The sequence below is a fragment of the Pezoporus wallicus genome, unplaced genomic scaffold (assembly GCF_028554395.1).
Source record: "Pezoporus wallicus isolate ANWC-B61680 ecotype Strahan unplaced genomic scaffold, APGP_CSIRO_Pwel_v1 contig_14664, whole genome shotgun sequence".
NCBI lineage: Eukaryota > Metazoa > Chordata > Aves > Psittaciformes > Psittacidae > Pezoporus > Pezoporus wallicus.
The window spans coordinates 1-5,562 of NW_026642059.1; the positions used below are offsets into that span (position 1 = coordinate 1).

At 53.5% G+C, this 5,562-nt stretch overlaps 1 protein-coding gene across 1 annotated transcript; it reads right to left on the reverse strand.

Moving 5' to 3' along the window:
• Positions 1-948: 948 nt before the first annotated feature.
• On the reverse strand, positions 949-5,281 carry LOC130608689 (rho guanine nucleotide exchange factor 1-like; the record flags this gene model as incomplete). Its single annotated transcript, XM_057426858.1, has 5 exons — positions 5,253-5,281; positions 3,768-3,821; positions 3,536-3,649; positions 1,845-1,943; positions 949-1,028 (listed from the first exon to the last, which is right to left on the reverse strand). Coding segments are annotated over exons 1-5 (374 nt in total), but the record flags the coding sequence as incomplete, so codon positions are not given.
• Between the last annotated feature and the right edge of the window lie 281 nt (positions 5,282-5,562).

Consider the following 5,562-nt stretch of genomic DNA (forward strand, 5'->3'; position numbering starts at 1 on the left):
AATACAGCAAATCCACCCAAAATACAGCAAATTCACCCCAATTCACCCAAAATACCCCCAATTCACCCAAAATCCACCCAAACCCACCCAAAATACAGCAAATTCACCCAAATTCACCCAAAATACCCCCAATTCACCCAAAATCCAGCAAATCCACCCCAAATCCAGCAAATTCACCCCAATTCACCCAAAATATCCCCAATTCACCCAAAATACCCCCAAATCCACCCAATATTCAGCAAATCCACCCAAAATCCAGCAAATTCACCCAAAATACAGCAAATTCACCCAAAATCCAGCAAATCCACCCAAAATCCAGCAAATCCACCCAAAATCCATCAAATTCACCCAAAATCCATCAAATCCACCCAAAATCCAGCAAATCCACCCAAAATCCAGCAAATTCACCCAAAATCCAGCAAATCCACCCAAAATCCAGCAAATCCACCCAAAATCCATCAAATCCACCCAAAATCCAGCAAATCCACCCAAAATCCATCAAATTCACCCAAAATCCATCAAATCCACCCAAAATCCATCAAATCCACCCAAAATCCAGCAAATCCACCCAAAATCCAGCAAATTCACCCAAAATCCAGCAAATCCACCCAAAATCCAGCAAATCCACCCAAAATCCATCAAATCCACCCAAAATCCAGCAAATCCACCCAAAATCCATCAAATTCACCCAAAATCCATCAAATCCACCCAAAATCCATCAAATCCACCCAAAATCCATCAAATCCACCCAAAATCCAGCAAATTCACCCAAAATCCAGCAAATCCACCCAAAATCCATCAAATTCACCCAAAATCCAGCAAATTCACCCAAAATCCAGCAAATCCACCCAAAATCCAGCAAATTCACCCAAAATCCAGCAAATCCACCCAAAATCCATCAAATTCACCCAAAATCCAGCAAATTCACCCAAAATCCAGCAAATTCACCCCAAAAGCCCCGCTATGGGGGAGGGGCTGCACTCACCCAGGTCAGGCTGGAGCTGGGGGGGGATGGGCACCCGCAGGAGCTGCAACGGAGAGGCGATTTTGGGGTGAAAAGAGGCAATTTTGGGGTGAAAAGAGGCGATTTTGGGGGTTTGGGTGTTTTTGGGGTTGTTTTTGGGGTGTTTTGCGTGTTTTGGGGTGTTTTGGGGCCGGTTTGGCCTGGTTTTGGGTGTTTTTGGGTGGTTTTGGGGGTGTTTTGGGTTGTTTTTGGGGTGTTTTGGGGTGTTTTTGGGTTGTATTTGGGTGGTTTTGGGTGGTTTTTGGGTTGTTTTTTGGTGTTTTTGGGGTGTTTTGGCTGTTTTGGGTGTTTTTGGGAGTTTTTGGCTGTTTTGGGGGTGTTTTTGGGTGTTTTTGGGTGTTTTTTGGGTGTTTTTGGCTGTTTTTTGGTGTTTTTGGGTGTTTTTGGGGTCTTTTTGGGTGTTTTTGGGTGTTTTTGGTGTGTTTTGGGGCTGTTTTTGCGTGGTTTTGGGTTGTTTTGGGGTGTTTTTGGGTTGTATTTGGGGTGTTTTTGGGTGTTTTGGGGTCTTTTTGGGTGTTTTTGGGTGTTTTTGGGGTGTTTTAGGTGTTTTTGGGTGGTTTTGGGTGTTTTGGGGGTGTTTTTGGGTGTTTTTGGGGTGTTTTTGGGGTGATTTTGGGTGTTTTTGGGGTGTTTTGGGTGTTTTTCGGGTGTTTTTAGGTGTTTTTGGGTGTTTTTGGGTGTTTTGGGGTGTTTTTGGGTTGTTTTTGGGTTGTTTTTGGGTGTTTTTGGGTTGTTTTTGGGTGTTTTTGGGTGTTTTTGGGGTGTTTTTGGGTGTTTTTGGGTGTTTTTGGGGTGTTTTTGGGTGTTTTTGGGTGCTCACCGCTGCCTTGTCCAGGAAGAGGTGCCAGAATTCCAGGAATTGTTTCCTCCCCTCCTTGGGGCTCATTCCCAGGAGCAGCTCCGAGTGCAGGGAGCAGAGCTGGGGGCGGAAATGGGGGAAAACACCCCAAAATCGGTTAAATCCTCCCAAAAATGGGTAAAATCACCCCAAAAATGGGTGAAATCACCCCAAAATGGGTGAAATCACCCCAGGAATGGGTGAAATCACCCCAAAATCGGGTAAATCCTCCCAAAAATGGGTGAAATCACCCCAAAATGGGTGAAATCACCCCAAAAATGGGTGAAATCACCCCAAAAAGGGTGAAATCACCCCAAAAATGGGTGAAATCACCCCAAAAATGGGTAAAATCAACGAAAAATGGGTGAAATCACCCCAAAAATGGGTAAAATCACCCCAAAAATGGGTGAAATCACCCCAAAATCGGTTAAATCCTCCAAAAATGGGTAAAATCTCCCTAAAATGGGTAAAATCCCCCCAAAATTAGTTAAAACCCCACAAAATGGGTAAAATCCCCCCAAAATGGGTAAAACCCCCCAAAATTGGTTAAAACCTCCCAAAATTGGTTAAATCCCCCAAAATGGGTTAAAACCCCCCAAAATGGATAAAATCCCCCCAAAATGGGTAAAACCCCCCAAAATTGGTTAAAACCCCCCAAAATTGGTTAAAACCCCCCAAAATTGGTTAAAACCCCCAAAATTGGTTTAAACCCCCCAAAATGGGTAAAACCCCCAAAATTGGTTAAAACCCCCCAAAATGGGTTAAAACCTCCCAAAATTGGTTAAAACCCCCCAAAATGGGTTAAAACCCCCCAAAATTGGTTAAAACCCCCCAAAATGGGTTAAAACCCCCCAAAATGGGTTAAAACCCCCCAAAATTGGTTAAAACCCCCCAAAATTGGTTAAATCCCCCCAAAATGGGTTAAAACCCCCCAAAATGGGTTAAAACCCCCCAAAATTGGTTAAATCCCCCCAAAATTGGTTAAAACCCCCAAAATGGGTTAAAACCCCCCAAAATTGGTTAAAACCCCCCAAAATTGGTTAAAACCTCCCAAAATTGGTTAAAACCCCCCAAAATGGGTAAAACCCCCAAAATTGGTTAAAACCCCAAAATGGGTTAAAACCCCCAAAATTGGTTAAAACCCCCCAAAATTGGGTAAAACCCCCAAAATTGGTTAAATCCCCCAAAATGGGTTAAAACCCCCCAAAATTGGTTAAAACCCCCCAAAATGGGTAAAACCCCCCAAAATGGGTTAAAACCCCTCAAAATTGGTTAAAACCCCCAAAATGGGTTAAAACCCCCCAAAATTGGTTAAAACCCCCCAAAATTGGTTAAAACCCCCAAAATTGGTTTAAACCCCCCAAAATGGGTTAAAACCCCCCAAAATTGGTTAAAACCCCCCAAAATTGGTTAAATCCCCCCAAAATGGGTTAAACCCCCCCAAAATTGGTTAAAACCCCTCAAAATTGGTTAAAACCTCCCAAAATTGGTTAAAACACCCCAAAATTGGTTAAATCCCCCAAAATGGGTAAAATCCCCCCAAAATTGGTTAAAACCCCCAAAACCGTTTGAATTCACCCCAAAAACCTCCTTGCCCATCCCCCCCCCCCCCCCATCCCCTCCCCCCCCTTGGTCTCCCCCCAGCCCCGCTTTGGCTCCGCCCCCTCCCTCACCAAGGGGGCGGGGTCGAGCTGCGTGACCACGTGATGCAGGAAGGCGAGGAGCGGCACGGGGCGCATGCGCAGAGCGGCCACGCTCCGGAAGAGCCCATCCGGGTCCTTGGGGCCCTGGGGGGGGGGGGGGGGGGGGGGGGAAGGGAAGGAACCAATGGGGATCAATGGGGGGGGGGGGGGGGGAGGGGGAGGGGACCTTGACCCCGCCCCCCCGCCCCTCCCCCATCCGCACCGGTTCCATTTCCTGGGCGAAGTCGTCGTCCTCGGCCCCGATGATGGGGGGGGGCTGGGGGGGGAGGGGAGATGGGGGTCATGGGGGGCAATGGGGGGGGTCAATGGGGGGGGGGATGGGGGGGGGGAGGGGTAATGGGGGGCAATGGGGGGATGGGTAATGGGGGTCAAAGGGGGGGAGGGGTAATGGGGGGCAATGGGGGGAGGGGTAATGGGGGTCAATGGGGGGAGGGGTAATGGGGGCAATGGAGGGAGGGGGGGTCAATGGGGGGAGGGGTAATGGGGGGCAATGGGGGGAGGGGTAATGGGGGTCAATGGGGGGGAGGGGTAATGGGGGGCAATGGGGGGGTCAATGGGGGGAGGGGTAATAGGGGGCAATGGGGGGGAGGGGCAATGGGGGGGAGGGGGGGGGAGGGGCAATGGGGGGATGGGGGGCAATGGGGGAGGGGTAATGGGGGTCAATGGGGGGCTGGGGGGGGAGGGGGTCAGTGGGGGGGGCAATGGGGGGGAGGGGTAATGGGGGTCAATGGGGGAGGAGCAATGGGGGTCAATGGGGGGAGGGGGGCAATGGGGGAGGGGAATGTGGGACATGGGGTCAATGGGGGGAAGGGGGCAATGGGGGGAGGGGCAATGGGGGTCAATGGGGGGCATGGGGCCAATGGAGGTCAATGGGGGGAGGGGCTATAGGGGTCAATGGGGGATGGGGTCAATGGGGGGAGGGGCAATGGGGGGCAATGGGGGTCAAAGGGGGGGGCAATGGGGGGCAATGGGGGAGGATGTGGGGCAGGAGATGGGGGAGATGGGCAGATGTGGGGCAGAGCTGGGAGATGTGGGGCAATGGGGCAGATGTGGGGTTCAGGAGGGAGATGCGGGGCAGGGGGTGTGGGGCAATGGGAGCTGTGGGGCAGGAGATGTGGGGCAGATGTGGGGTTCAGGAGGGAGATGCGGGGCAGGGGGTGTGGGGCAATGGGAGCTGTGGGGCAGGAGATGTGGGGCAGATGTGGGGCAACGGAGATGTGGGGCTCAGGGGGCAGATGTGGGGTTCAGTGGGGAGTTGTGGGGCAATGGGGGCAGATGTGGGGCAACAGATGTGGGGCACAGGGAGAGATGTGGGGCAACGGGGGGGTGGGGGCAGGAGATGTGGGGCAGGGGGGGATGTGGGGAGATGGGGGGCACAGCACAGGGAGATGTGGGGCAAGGAGTGTGGGGCTTGGGGGGCAGATGTGGGGCAGATGTGAGGCAATGGGGGGAGATGTAGGGCACAGCTGGGAGATGTGGGGCAGATGTGGGGCAACGGGGCAGATGTGGGGTTCAGGAGGGAGATGTGGGGCAGGGGCAATAGGGGCAGACAGGGAGCAATGGAGATGTGGGGCTCAGGGAACAGATGTGGGGTTCAGCAGGGAGATGTGGGGCAGGAGTTGTGGGGCACCCCCCGCCCATAGGGAGCGGTACTTGGGGGGCAGCGCCCCACACCCGCTGCTCTCACCCCACTGCCCGGCTCCTGCGGCTCCATGGTGGGGGGGCAGCTCCGCTCTATGGGGCAGGAAGCGGAGGGGGATGGGGACACAACTTAGGGGGCAGCCCCTAACGGGGACACCCCCCCCCCCCCCCCACCGCCCCATAGCGGTTATGGGGCGCCCCCCAAGTGCATCCCCCCCTCCCCTCCCCCCCCCCCAAGCACTCACCGGGGGCCGATGGGGCAGGAGCCGGGCGGGGCCGCGCTGTGGGGCTGGGCCCCCCCTGCCCCTCCCCCACCCGCTCCCCGCCCCTCCCCCTCCTCCCCCCCCCGCCCCACA